The sequence below is a fragment of the Lepidothrix coronata genome, unplaced genomic scaffold (genome assembly GCF_001604755.1).
Source record: "Lepidothrix coronata isolate B3197 unplaced genomic scaffold, Lepidothrix_coronata-1.0 Scaffold317, whole genome shotgun sequence".
Taxonomy (NCBI): Eukaryota; Metazoa; Chordata; class Aves; order Passeriformes; family Pipridae; genus Lepidothrix; species Lepidothrix coronata.
The window spans coordinates 365,531-379,128 of NW_016690497.1; the positions used below are offsets into that span (position 1 = coordinate 365,531).

Below are 13,598 nucleotides of genomic sequence, written 5' to 3' on the forward strand. Positions count from 1 at the left end.
CGGCAATGTTTTACTGAGATAACGCTTCAAAATTTTGCATCTCATCCAAAAATTAGAAAAAAAAGTATGAAAAGCAGGGTGTACGACATTGGAAAAACACTTTACCATTTTTCATAGGCAGAGTAAAGAAGAAGGCAAGAAAGCAGAAGTTAAGAAGATTGAGAAGAAGAGAGGTTAGTTTAAAGAAGCTAAACAGTACTTCTTGGTCATATTATATTTTGGGCACAATTTACTGCTGAGGGTGGCTGTGTGGGCTGGGATGTCTGATCCATTTCAGGTGTGTGAAACAGTGCATTTCTTGCCTGTGTTCTTTCTTTCTGAAGTGCATTAGAACAGGTCTTGGCTATTCTGACTTTACTGTCATTTGAGTTTTTGAGCCTTGGTCTCTTCTGTTTGTGAGCAAGAAACAAAAGCTTTTACTCTTTGAACTGAATCACTTCAGTTATTCCCATCATTTTTTCCTTTCTATCTTCTCATAACACTGTACTCTGAGAGACCTCTTGAAAATATTTAGATACTACCTCTTACTAAGCCGGAGGCTTAGATTCTGGTTGCCATGGTCTTCTCTACTGACCTGTACTCGCAGACTGACCTTCACAGGGAGGGATAAGTAACTCCTTTTTCAACACTCCCATCTTTGAGGGCAATCCAAACCACTGGCTGTAATTTGTAGTATAGTACAAATCCAGTGTCATAGACTCCAGCCAACATAGTGTCACCGCAGGGGGAAAACAAAAACTCATCCAAGATGGATTGGCCTTGAAGGAAACTGTTTGCGTGAAGTATTGTTCAGAATACGTATCAAATCCAAACAGGCATTCGGCATGTGAATTAGAGTAGGCCACGTTTGTTCATCTTTCACACCTGCTGAAGCATGTGTACTGGGAACATTTATTTGGGTGGATTTGGACTTGAATCACGACCAGTTTACTGAAAACAAATCATTGATATCCAAGTTTCCTGTCTTAAGTCTTCCAGCTTTGTAACTCTTAGTATTTATTAAAACTTCTTGTTAAGCTAGCCCACAATTAGAGTGTGAAAGCTGCAAAAACAAACCTGATATTATTATCAAATATTCATACATACTATTTCAATCTTCAGAAACATCAATGGATTCTAGGCTTCAAAGGATACATGCAGAAATAAAGAATTCCCTGAAAATTGATAATCTGGTAAGTATATTTTTTTAAAAACTGATTTATGTGTCAAATTCCAGTAGGAAGTGATTGTGTGCTCGATTTAAATAATATTCTGAAAATGAGAGGAATTCTTTAAATTTGAAAGATAACTGCTGTTTAAATGTGGTTACTGTGGGCAGTGAAAGATGAGTGTCAGCAAATTAAATTGGTTTTGTTTGAAAATACTTGATAATAAATTATTTACTATAAACATTCAGATGGAATGATGTAAAATGAAGCATCTGGTGCCAGATCAGCATGCTTAGCTATGTGGAAGCATCGGAGAGACATTGAGTGTGGCAGTGGCAGACTTCCTGATGCAAGGGGTTGGGGGCACCAGTCTGCTGACTCCACTTGCTGTCAAGTGAGTGAAATCTGTTGCTTGTTGGAGTTTCAGATTTGGAATATTACTGGCAGATGTTTAAAGCTTTCTGGCCATAAGACTATTTATTTGCTACTGCTGATTTTGTGTTGGCTACCAATGGTGTAGTCAGGGGATGCTTGGAAATTATGAAGCATGACTGCATGACTCTGAGAGTGATGGTCAAGGTATAGGGACCCAGGTGGTTGCCTCCTTTCTTGAGAAAAGAACTTGTGAAGGAATGGATAAGTGTGCTAGGAGGTAGCAGGATCCACCCAAAAGTAGTGCTGCCAAGAGGCAACCTGGCCAGCCTGGTTGAAGACCATCAAACTAGGAATGGTAGCAGAGGAGGAAGTGGTGTGGAGCAGGATGGCAGTCAGATATAAACAGATGTCAGCAGAGTAATGTAAAGAGAACTGACTTTGTAACCAACAAGCATTCTTCTGCCAAACAGGACTGAATTGGCATGACCACCTCAGCACAGAAATGAGGAAGTGCTGGCAGCACAGCATTATGAGGAAAGCTTTCAACTTTTCTGGAATGTCAGCACAACTGTTTTTCTCTTAGGGGTGGCTTTACACTAATGCATTACCCAGGGGAACTGTATATCTGCAGTTGCAGGGCTGTGGTTTCACTGATATCAGAGATTCAGTGAGAAGTTCTTCAGGAAAGATGGGTGCTGGAAAGACAAGATGAAAGAACTCTGTGAAACATCAGTGGAAACGTGTAGCTCTGCACTGGGGCAGTTAATAAGCCAACTGAGAGCTTATGGGTCAGGATTATTGAGCAGACCAATATGAGTAATATCCTGAGGATGTCAACTGCAGATCACCTAATCAGGGAGAAGCAGAGAATGAAGTCATCTTTAAACAATTGGGAGACACCTCTGGTACTAATTGGAGGCTTGAAACATCCTGGTATCTGCTGAAGGGGCATGAGACTTACACACCAATGGAGGAAGCTTCTGGAGTGTGGTAATTTCCTAACATAGGTGATGAAGAAGGTAACAAGGCAAGACACCTTGCTGGACCTGATTTTTCTAGACAACAAAGAGCTGTCAGGCATTTGCAGGTCAGGGGCAACCTTGGCTGCAGTGACTGCAATGGTGGAGTTCAGGTTACTGGTAGAAGGGAGCAGGGCAAAAAGGATCGCATCCCTGGACTCTGGAGAGCAAACTTTGACCTCTACAGAGATCTGCTTGGAAGAATCCCATGAGAGACTGTGATGGAGAGAAGATGGGACCAGGAGATCTGGCTCACTTTTAGCAATTCTCAAGGTTGATTCATCTTCACAAGCAGAAGGAATAACCAAATGTGGCAGGAAGGCTGCACAGATGAACAAAAAGCTCCTGACTATAGTAAGGACACAAAAAAGGAAGCATACAAGAAGTGGAAGCAGTGATAAGTGAACAGGGAGGAATATACAAGCACTGTCCAAGCATGGAGGGATGTGCTTAGGAAAATGAAAACCCACCTTGAGTTAAATCTCGGGAGAGAAATGGGGGACAAAAAAGCTTCAAGCACCTCACCAGTAAAAGGACGACTAGGAAAATGTGAGCCTGCTGCTGAATGGGGTTGGGATCCTAGTAAAAAAGAAGGCTAAGGTAATCAGTGTCTTCACCTCAGTTTGCTAGTACAATTCCATTCAGGAATCCTAGGTCCCTGAGACCAGTGGAAAGATCAAGAATGGGAAAGCCTTGATGCTCAGAGAACAATGATCAAATTAAAGAACACTTAAACAAAGTGAGACCTGATGCAGAATAAACTGAAGAGTGCAGAGATAGCTTAATAGTGTCATTGTGCATCCACACCATTTTATTTTTGAAAAATCATGGTGATGAGTGGGAGGTTCCTGAGGACTGAAGAAAGCAAATATCACCCTCACCTTGCAGAAGGAGTGTCTAGGAAACTGCAGGCCAGTCAGTCCCATGCTGATCCCCTGAAAGGTGATGGAACAAATCCTCCTGGAAATTGTTTCCAATAATATGAAGTACAGTAAGGTCTCTGGGAGTTGCCAGCATGGGTTAATGAATATGAAATCATGCTTAACCAAACTGATATCCTTCTATGGGGTGACTGGCTTGGTGAATGAAGGAAAGCAGGGGACACAGTTTATGTCAAGTTTAAAAAGGCTTTTGACACAGTCTCTCGTAACAGCCTCAAAGACAGACTCATGAAGTCTGGACTAAGAAAAGTGTATAGGAAGGTGGACTGAAAACTGGCTGAACAGCAGTGCACAGAAGACTGATTGGTAGCAGAGAGTCCAGCTACAGACCAGTCACCAGTAGTCAGTACTATTAAAATATCTCATTAATGACTGGGATGATGGGACAGACCACACCTATAGCAGATTTGAAAATTATATGGAACTGAAATCAAGGATTGGATGGGAGTGCTGCCGTCCAGAGAGGCTTGGACAGGCTGGAGAAATGGGCCTTCAGGAACTTCATGAACTTAATTTCCAGTTCTGCACCTCTGGACAGCAACCCCATGCACCAGCACGAGCCGGGCACTGAGTGGCTGGAAAGCAGTTTGTGGGAAAATGACCTGAGGTGTTAGTGGACACCAAGCTTAGCATGAGCCACCAGTCTGCTTCTGTGGCTGAAGTGGCAACCAGCATGCTAGGCTGCATGAGAGTTGCCAGAACATGGAAGGACCTGGTGGGTGCCCTCTTCTTGGCACTGATGAGACACTGGATCGTGTTTTGGGCTCCCAGGAACAATAGAGATATGGACCTACTGTAGGGCACCCACTTAAGGGTCACAAAGATGGATTAAGGGCTTGGAACACGTGTCATAGAAGGGGAGGCAAAGAGAGCTGGGAGTGTTCAGTCTGGAGAAAATGTGAAGATAAGAAAGTATGAGTGTGAGTGAAGAAGTATGGCAGCATGAGGAACAGCAAGCTGCTACAACTTGGGAATACAGAGTTGTTCTGGGTTTTGGAAGCAAGGTTCTGGTAGTGAGGGCAGGGGGCTGACTGTCTTGTGCTGGATAGCTCCAGCCTGCTCCAGTGGATGAACCCTGCAGGGTATGGCTGAGCCCCTCAGCCAGGATGGAGATGCATCTATGGAAACTTACTTGAACAGAGAGCAAAACACACTGGGCAGAGAAGAGGAGGAGGAGGTGGGGAGGAAGAAACAGCAGAGGAAGCACCAAGGTCAAAAATAAGGGAGGAGGTGCTCTGTGTTGTTGGAGTAGGTATTCTCCTTGCAACCTGTGGAAGAGACCACACTGTGACCTGTTGAGAACCCATGCTGGAGATTGGTCTGAAGTACTGGAGATCATGGGGAGAGCCCAACCTGAAGCCTCAGAGGAGACTGTGAGGGAAGGAGTTGCAGAGAGGATCTGTGATGTACTGACCCTCTACCACTGTGCACTGCTTGGGCTGGGGAGGGGAGTCTGGAGTGAGGTTGAGCATGGGAGAGGGAGGGAAAGAAAGTGTTGGTTTACTGTTTGTCTTGGTTTCTCACAACCCACATCTATTTTAGTTGATGATAAATTAATTTTCCTAAGTAGAGTCTCTTTTGCCCATTACAGTAACTGGTAAGCAATATCCCTGTCTTTATCTTGACCATGAACTTTCTCATCCTGTTTGCAGTGGCTGTTGTGGACATCTGGCTGCTAGCCAAGGCTAACCACCACAGTGTTAGTATGAAACGTTAGTTTCCAGTGTTGCCTGTTCTTAAATTATTTTATTAAGTCTATGCCAATACTTTGTCTCAAAAAACAGTTCACCTTAAATAAAATTCCGAAAGCTCTTACTTCAGCATTTTTTCATGATTTGGCTTAAATCATTCTGTCATGAGCCAAATAGTAAATTTTTTTACTACTGATTTCCTTTTAGAACAGGAGCTACAACTTTATACAAGATACAGAAGATTATTGTGACTTGTACCAGCAATGACTCTTTTGAGTTCTAAGTAGTAATTAAAATAAAGACTAGCAGAAGATAAGGAAAATGAGAACTAAGTATTATAGAAAGAAGACTTTAGTACACTAGTTCTTAGAAATGCATCAGAAGCTCACATAATTCCTTCTGTATGTCCTGCACAGTGTCATTCATCAAACTTTTAACTGAAAAATCTACAAAGACACAGTTCTCTATATTAACTGCAGTCCACTTAATATGCTTTACTACCTTCCCAGTGGCAAATCACTTGTGAAAAATTGTGCATGGTAAAGACTGACTAGACAGACCAGCTTCAAGCATAGAAGTACTAGAATTATGAAACTAGCATAAAACTTGAGTTTGTATTTTGAAAGGATAAAATTCTTTTTAAATGTTACAAGTTACTCAGATACCATCTGCCTTTTATGAAAGTAGCTGAGAGGCAACTGGTGTTAAATTTTTGTTTGCAAGTTTGACTACATAAGGTATTCTACAATTAAGTACATAGTCAAATTAAGGATGTTATAGGAAGGTGTCAGTGAGCATGGAAATTAATTTAGTATGGCTACTTAAAAATTACTAACATGTCAGCTAAGTCTTCAAACTAATTTCTTGTTTATATACAGGATGTGAACAGGTGTATTGAGGCTCTTGATGAGCTTGCATCCCTTCAAGTCACAATGCAACAAGCTCAGAAACATACGGAGATGATTCTAACTCTTAAGAAGGTGAGATTTGCAATGTTAATTAAAGTAACCTATATGGTTTTTTAAAATGATATCAGCTTTTTTTTAATACTGGGATACTATGTCTAGTTTGGGTCCCTACAGTTCAAGGATGATGCAGACAGGCTGGAGGGGACCTAAAGGAAGGCCATCAAGATGATCAAAGGGCTGGAGAACCTCCCTTTTAAGGAAAGACTGAAGGGTTTAGTTCTTTCCTTCCTGAAGGGAGGACTTCATCATAGTATTCCAGCACCTTAAAAGGCAGCTGCAAAGAGAGTGTCAAAGCTCTCTCTTCATAAGGAGACATATGAGGAAGATGAGGTGTAATGGGTACAAGTTGCACTGGGAAAGGTTTTACCTTGATATTAAAAAATAAATTTTTTTACAGTGACAACAATTGTTCACATGAACAGCCTCCCCAGGAATGTGGAGGAGTTCCCATCGCTGGAAGTTTTCAAGATGCAGTTGGACAGGGGGTTCAATTAACCTGATCCAGGCTCTCTTTTCCATGAAGGGTTGGACAAGGAGATCCCTCAAGGTCCCTCCCCACCTGGCAGTTCTTAGTTTCTGTGATACATCAGAGAATGGGAAAGTCTGTCATTTCGGGTTAAATGAAGAATTTCATCTAGCACGTGATGAAATTACACAGGCATTTAAATACCTAAGTGGAGCTCATTGTTTTATTTCTTTGATTTCAGATACGGAAATTCAAAGTTAGCCAAGTTATCATGGAGAAATCTACAATGCTATATAACAAGTTCAAGACCATGTTTCTTGTTGGGGAAGGAGATTCTGTTCTTTCCCAAGTACTAAATAAATCACTTGCTGAGCAGAAGCAGCATGAAGAAGCTAACAAAACCAAAGAACAGTGGAAGAAAGGAGCAAACAAAAAGGTGGAAAAGGAAAAGGACCAAACAGGTAAGTCATGTGGTTTTAGTTTTTTGTCATATAAAAGACTTAGTCTCTATTAATTTCTGAGACAGCTTCAAAACATCCGCGATGTAGGAATTCTGCCCATCTATGAAAACCTTTACATAACTGAAATAGTCAAGGATAAAACTGCTGTAACTAACTTTCAAATTCAAGAGTGTAATGTTTTCCATGGCCATGTTTTTTCTTATTACCTGAAGGAAAAGGCTTTTCTAAAAATTGAGTTTAGCATTTTTTACTTCTTTAAATTTTCTAACTTGATTACATTACAGGATTAAAAAAAAATTAGACATGAGGTAGAATTACATTGTTGCAGTTTAACCCCAGCCAGAAACCAAGCCCCACCCAGCCACTTGCTCAGTTACCCACCAGTGGGATTGGGGAGAGAATCAGAAGGGTAAGTGAAAAATCTACAGGTTGAGATAAAGACAGTTTAATAGGAAAAGCAAAAGCCACACAGACAAGCAAAGCAAAACAAGGAATTCATCCATCCCATGGGCATGCAGGTGCTCAGCCATCCCCAGGAGAGCAGGGCCCCATCACACATAACAGTGACTCGGGAAGAGAAACACCATCACTCCAAACATACCTCCTCTTCCCCCTTCTTCCCCTCAATTTATATACTGAGCATGATGTCATATGGTACAGAATATCCCCTTGGTCAGTTTGGGTCACCTGTCCCAGCTGTGTCCCGTCCCAGCTGCCCATGCACCCTGAGGCTCCTTGCCAGCATTGGCATTATGAAAAGCAGAAAATTCCTTGGCTCTGTGTAAGCCCTGCTCAGCAATGACAAAAACATCTCTGCGTTATGAACCTTGTTACCCTATTACCAACCCAAAACAAATCCAAAACACAGCCCATACTAGACACTGTGAAGAAAACTAACTCCACCCCAGCCAAAACCTTCCATTCCTCCCATACCTAGACTTCCACCTGTCAATGGAACTTGCAGCTGCTTCATTCTCTTCATTAGCCTCTTCCTGTATCATGCACGCTCTACCTTGTGTAGCAGCAACTTTTAAGTACTTCTGTAGTACTCCTGTGATGCAACTTCAGTAGTTCAGGCTAACAGAACTACTATTATGGGAGAATAAATGTCTATGCTCTTAACAGTACTATCACAGATAAATCAGTAATGTACAAGTACAGCATAATATTGAAAGCTTTCCATAGTAAGCATGCTCAGTAATACATCAGTAGTAAAATAGATACTTGCCTTTTTAAATATGTTCAAATGTATTTAAATCTTTGAAAATGTAGGAATTCTACCCATCTTTTTAAATTATTTAGATCCTTAATCTCCACAAGCACCTCACAGAAATTATATTTACTTTGAACTTGAACTGTGGGAGCAAAACTGTTTTAGGAAATCATTTGAAAATTGCACACCTGGATCTGGAATAAACAAATTACTGTAATTGAGGTGATAAAGGATGCCAAGGATTCAGAAAAACTGTAGTTGATATGCTACTTTATTTGTAATTGCTATGGAAGCAAGGATGATGATAAAATCCAAACATTTTATGGTGAGAGAATGTGTGATGTAGTAGATGTTCCATACAGATCTTTCCCCAAACCAGTGATCAGCACAACAAATACGTTAACAAAGGGCTAAACTGAAAGACTTCCTACACGTTGTCTGGCTAGTGAAGCCACTCCAGATAAGGTTAACACAACTTCAGCAAGACACAGTAAAATACCATATTGTTACCCAGTCACAGAGAATGGAAACTTCTGTCAGAGTAGGGGGATATTTTAGGGAAGTTGTTTTTTCTCTATTTGCTATAAAGAGAAATTCTGATCCATATGTGCACTCTTCTGCCCAAACTGAACTGCTGAACTATGACTATCTTTACAAAACACAATAATGTAATTGATTGTACTTGATGTACAGCATCCGATTCCCTTTAGTAACAAGAGATTATAGCATTTACTGTTTTATTAAATGCCTCCCATGGCATTCAAGTTCAGAATTGATTCTGAGCAAGTGTAAATAGATACACTACTAGAATGTCATCTTTAAATTATCTTGTCTGCTTTTCAGCATGTCTTAGTTTGTAAGAATTCAGATGAGAAACATCATGAATTTTTTTCTTGCTTTAGTACAGTAGTTTAATAGAGGGGGTTTTTTTATAAACCTGGAACTTGAAGTATAGGATTCAGTTCTGACTTAGTCATTTGTTCCTCAGCAGTTCACTCAAAATTCACTGGCTTGTAATATCAGAGCAAAGCATGTAGTCATGGCCGAAATTAAGTTAGGTATTCCTGCTTGGACTTTCACTAAATACAGCTTCTACTCCATATTTTGTTTTCCTGCTTGAAAATTGCATGCTATAACTAACCACTTTTACTTTTTATATACACTCTCATATTTTGATTACACACATTTATTTGTTAGAGTTGAGAGTAAATGATATGTGGTGGACTATTAACTTGTACAGTTAAAAGTATCAAGAATCCCCATAAATGGTCCAACCAGGTTAGAATAGTAAACAGAATTCACTGCTGAAGTATATTCTTTGACTGGTCAGAATACAAACAAGCATTAGTCCTATATCTGTAGCATAGCAAGCACAAGAAAAACTTGAAATTGCATGAAAGATATACGCTGTTCAATTCCCATTACTAGACTTATGGGATGAGGCACTTTGCATGGAATTTTCAGGAGCTGAAACCATATCAGTTGCTGTCTTTTGTATTGTTTCAGGTGTGTGGGTATCAAGGTGAGGAGAAAACACTTATAATGCTTGATTTGATAAAGAAATTATCTGGGGCTTTTGAGTACAGTTTTGCTGTCTGCAGTACTGCTTTCCTGCACTTTCATTTTAAAGGTTCAAAGGTTCTGAATGGAGGGTCTGAAGCCCAGGACACCAACCAGTTACAACACAATGGAGAAAGCGCTGAGGAAAAGAAAGATAGGCATGAAGTTGGCAGTAAGAAAAAGTGAGTTAATAACCTTGCTGAGCTAAGGTTTTGTTCTGCTCTAGCTTAATGATGTAAAATAGAACAGCGGTAGATTGAGGTGACTTAACCATGTTGGCATACTGTTTTCTTCACTGAATTTTGTCTCAACTTCAGAGAATGATAATAGCAAGTAAATCTTCTGTTTAAGTTTCGAATTTACATTTTAAAAGTTATCTCACTCACTGCTGTAGTGGAGACTTAACAAAATTGCAGGATGTCCTGTTGTAGGAGAGAATCAGCATGTGGTGGGACAGGGCAAAGTAAAAGCTTTTTCCTTTATTTTGGACTAGTCAATGCTATTAAGTTGGAAGCAAAGGAAGCCTGAACCCAGTCTTATAGAAACTAGTGGGATTTATTAATTTTTTTGTGAATTCATGTATTCTCATCAATAGCCAAGCTGCTTTAATTAGTATTCTACAGTGTAGCTATAGAATTGCTCAAATGCAGATAAACTGCAGGCTAGAACATAGACCTGAGAAATTCCAGAACTTTGAATGCTTATTGATGCAATTACCATTTCCAGACAAGAAGTCCTAAGAGTGCTTGAATTCGTCAGGAGGTTAAGTATTTAAACCTTGGTCTTACTAAAAAATGCTGTTTTGTAAACAGAACAGGCAGTGAATCTCTTACAGCATATGGAGTAATACACAACAGAATGTAGCTTCATGCAGGTAAACTTAAACACAACAAAACAAAAAAACGCCTTAGGATGAAAATTATTTTGGTATTTGACATGAGGTGTCCTCAGAAGTACTGACTTCTGATTACACAACTTTCAGAAGTTTGGGAGTTTTCGACCAATTATGCCAAATATTCATTTGGTCTGAGCAAGCAGCATGCTACAGGAACATAGTGGAGTTGCAAGTGTAGGTTCCTCATACAGGTTAGACATTGTAACCTGCTGCTTAAATAAGTGATTTGGCCAAATCACACAGTGTGGTACTAACAAGGTGCAACACTCAAACTACTTGGCATTAACATCAAGGCAGTTCAGTAGTTCAGTTCTGTTCCTCTAATAGAATATACTTGGCCAAGTATTTAAAAAAAAACAACTACTAAACTTGCTTGTCCAGGGTAGACTATTTTCATGGCCTGCTTCTTTCCTCATTCTTCTTCTAGAACCTGACAACACTTGGATTTTTGAGTGGTAGGAAGACAATCTCAGTCAGATTGCCCTTTGTATTTGTGATTAAAAGAATTAAGAATATTTGGGTGCATGTTTGACACCTCAATGGACATTGGTCAAAAGAAATGTAAGGGCACTACTCCAGAAAGTTACACAACATGCCTGGAAAAGGCTGTTGCATATAGTGTTTCAAAAAAGTAACTTTGAGGCAAGACAATTTCTACCTTTAATACTTCAGTAATTGTGATTGCCTGTAGAACTTGCAAATATATTTTCCATGCATGAGCTAGTGAGGGTATCATGTTCTGCTAATAAACATTTATATCGTTAAGTGTATGTGATGTTTGCTGTGGCTTTGAATTCTGTACTCTTGACACAGTCAAAAGTCTTTCATAAACACAGAAAGAAACCCACTTTACAAAAAAAACTTTATGTCTACTTCGGTACAGTCTCTTTGAACTTACTGTTGGCTAACAGCTGTAAACCAGATTTTATAACACCTCATGCAAATATTTACATATTGAGAAATACATCCACATACCTGCTCTGAATTCAAGCACGCTCCAGACTCTCCATCATACAAACTTCCTTTCAGTGTTTTTCATACATTTTTATTTACAGTATTCAGTTGCTTAGAAGTGAGACACAAGTAAGCAAAATAAGTATTATCAATGTTAAAAACACCTGTGTGGTTCCCACTGCTGACTCTAAGCATATAGTTTGTAAACCTCTTCAGTCACAGGGCTGTCTATTCAGTTCTGAACTTTTGTCCTGATAGAGGGGAGATATGTCTGTACCTTTCTGAAGAGGTACGTCAAAAATTTTGGAAGACTGAAGTTGTGTAATATTTCTGAACTAATTGGCACTTAAGAATATCTTTCAGTTCTTGTTTGTTAAAAATACATACTGCTGCCTGAAGTTACCTGTGTTTGGGAGATTGGATTGATTATTTCTGGCTACGCAGGGACATGTGGTAAGGTATGTTAAGCCAGAGCAGTTTTCCACCTAAACTGACATACCTTTGGCAGCAGACTGAGGAGAATTGCTCTAATGGAATACAAATCGAGTTTTGAATGACTGCTATTCACAGCCCATCACATACATCAATAGTGATGCCAATCACTACCATCTTAGCTTCAGATATGAGGGCCTAGCGTTTTAGGTATGATACTACCGCTGGTATCACTACCAGCCTCCTTGTCCAAACTTCATCTGCTGTGATAAATGTGCATCAGCATTGCTTGCTCTAGACTGTACAATCACATGGAGTAAGTCTTGCTTGCTGCATTTTTTATGGTCAATGATGTTGCATTATTTTGTTTCTAGGACATGTGAAGAGAGAGAGCTTGAAAAGACAGCAGATGATTCTGCCTTTGAAAACAAATGACATCACAGGAGCATTTTTTTTTTTGAATTACAAATTAAAGAGGATTGTTAAGTTTTGCATTTGAAATCTATAGACTGCTGAAATTCTAAATAATTTTATAAGCATAGTATTTTAAAGTTAAATTTTGTGGAATAAAAGCCCCTTTAGTCTTGGTTTTAAAGTATGTAAACACTTTTGCCAATAGTTTTATCCAGTATTAACAGGTAACACATTTCAAAAGTCAGAAATCCTGGTTAGAAGGCAAATGCTTACAAGTTAAAGGACTTAGAGCTGTAGTATATTTTTTAACTTACTATTGTATGTTTGTCTAGCTAATAGCAGGAAAAAGTGTAAATACTTCTAATTTTCCAATTGCTTCATTTGTATAAAACCTCCTCTCTTCCTATGATACTGACCTCTGTTTGTCCATAGGTTTTCAACTCTTGCTGGGGATGTCTTTTCACTGTTTTGTAGGAGTTGAAAGCAGCATTTTTGTAGCTGTTACAATGTTAATGTATGAGTATACCGAACTGTTTTTTTTTAAATAAGTCTAGTTCTGTTTTTGCAAAATGCATTGTGCCAATTTACTGTAATGTGGCTGTATGGTATGCTTTTGGTATAGTAAGTATACTGGAAAGAGGTGTGGTATTCTTACAGAACCTGTTGATGCACAATGGTTGGAAAACAGTGTCTTGAACGATTTACGGAATTAAAGAATTTAATAAAGAGAGAGTTGTATAGACAAAACCATTCATAAGAGCAATGAGAGTCTGATTTTAGTACTATTTTGATTTTATTGCTTTGGCATTAACTTGGGGACACCTAACTTGAATTTTAACAGAAACACTGGTAAATTATTTTAAGAAAAGTTCCTGAAGGCATGAAAGGGAACACAACAGTTACAAGTTTCTCTGGAAGCTGTTTCTGAAACACACACTTTGCCTGATATCAGAACTAGGAACAACTGTGTGTGGTATTTGATAGCAGCCAGCCAGGTTAAAAATTAAGAGTTTAATAGTTCTAAAAATCTTCAGAGAATCACAGAATATCTTCAGTTGGAA

At 39.3% G+C, this 13,598-nt stretch overlaps 1 protein-coding gene across 4 annotated transcripts in view; it reads left to right on the top strand.

Moving 5' to 3' along the window:
• PSIP1 (PC4 and SFRS1 interacting protein 1) overlaps positions 1-13,289 on the top strand; it is a 35,074-nt gene extending 21,785 nt beyond the window's left edge. For 3 of the 4 annotated variants that reach the window (XM_017837925.1, XM_017837924.1, XM_017837927.1), the window contains 6 exons: positions 118-173; positions 1,102-1,172; positions 6,053-6,154; positions 6,850-7,069; positions 9,913-10,024; positions 12,498-13,289. In XM_017837925.1, the coding sequence (XP_017693414.1) occupies positions 118-173; positions 1,102-1,172; positions 6,053-6,154; positions 6,850-7,069; positions 9,913-10,024; positions 12,498-12,558 (622 nt within the window). In that variant the 3' untranslated portion in view covers positions 12,559-13,289. Of the gene's footprint in view, positions 1-117; positions 174-1,101; positions 1,173-6,052; positions 6,155-6,849; positions 7,070-9,912; positions 10,025-12,497 lie in introns of those variants that run through there. The other variant, XR_001878514.1, reaches the window with a different exon arrangement.
• The last annotated feature ends 309 nt before the right edge of the window (positions 13,290-13,598 follow it).